The sequence below is a fragment of the Notolepis coatsorum genome (assembly GCF_963971535.1).
Source record: "Notolepis coatsorum genome assembly, chromosome: 19".
Classification (NCBI taxonomy): Eukaryota; Metazoa; Chordata; class Actinopteri; order Aulopiformes; family Paralepididae; genus Notolepis; species Notolepis coatsorum.
Genome location: NC_140183.1, coordinates 26,217,449 through 26,218,495, shown reverse-complemented (window position 1 = coordinate 26,218,495; position 1,047 = coordinate 26,217,449). Strand labels below are relative to the sequence as shown.

The window sequence follows — 1,047 nt, the reverse complement described above, 5'->3', positions numbered from 1 at the left end:
ACATATTTAACTAAAACATTATAATACAAACAAAGATTGGGGGCGTAACTGAGTTTGAACTTGCATGGCAGACATATATTGTGGACATCATCATGACATCAGCATCTGTCCACACACCGGCTCAAGAAAATCATGTCAAAACACCTGAAATAAATACAGTACATTGAAATGCTTTACAGAGAGGAAACACGCCCAATAAATAAAATCTGTATGACACACGTATCACCCCTCCTCCTACTATGTAAAGCTTGTTACAAGGACCCAGTATGAAACAATGGACTCGAACCCAAAGTCACTGTGCTTTGTTTTCATTTCAAACGACCGCCACTGAATGTGAGACATAGGCCACTTTAAAGGCTGCACCTCACACTTTCTTTGATTTCTTTCCTCTCTCGCCACTCATTCTGTCCTTGTGTGGGCAGCTGAAAGTCTCGCTGAATGTCCTTCGCTTGTGCCTGTCTTACATCTCGGTATCGAGATGAGACGGGGGGGGGGGGTCTGGTGCGGCAGATAAGAACAGCTGCAATGCGGCCGAAGGCTTGTGATAAGGGTTTGGCTGTGTGTCAGGAGGGCTGGGTGGTGTGGCGTCGGGGGTTATAGGAGGGAACAGCACTACAGGTGAGGGAGGGCGTCCTGGACTGTGGCTCCTCTGTGTGTACGTCACAGCGTCCCTGTACGTCAGCGCCAGCTGGGGCCGGTCGTACATCTCGCTCAGTGCCTGGAACCGGGGCCCCCAGCGGGACAGCCTGTCATAGCCGAAGCCCCCCTCGTCCTCCTCCTCGTCCTCCTCCACCACCACCCGCCCGTTGGCGGCGGCGCGGCGAGACGCAGCCGAGCCCAGCGAGCTGAGACTGCCTGCCGATGAGCCGGAACCCTCCACGCACCACACGTGGTGGGCGTCCGGCGGGAAGGCCTCGCTGTCGTTGTCCGCCTCCCAGATGATGCGCGCCACGTAGCTCTTGAAGTCCACGTGGCAGCGAGAACCGGCCGGCGCGGCGGCAGCATCCACCACAGTATAGCCTCCTCCTCCTCCTCCTCCTCCTCCAT

General features: G+C 55.4%; 1 protein-coding gene across 1 annotated transcript in view; it reads right to left on the bottom strand.

The window, feature by feature from the left end:
- Positions 1–612: 612 nt before the first annotated feature.
- Positions 613–1,047, bottom strand: part of LOC311246428 (neural-cadherin) — a gene marked incomplete at its 3' end in the record, with an annotated part of 215,198 nt that continues 214,763 nt past the window's right edge. The window contains 2 exon segments of the mRNA XM_084336584.1: positions 613–636; positions 638–1,041. Coding sequence (XP_084192710.1) covers positions 613–636; positions 638–1,041 — 428 coding nt within the window.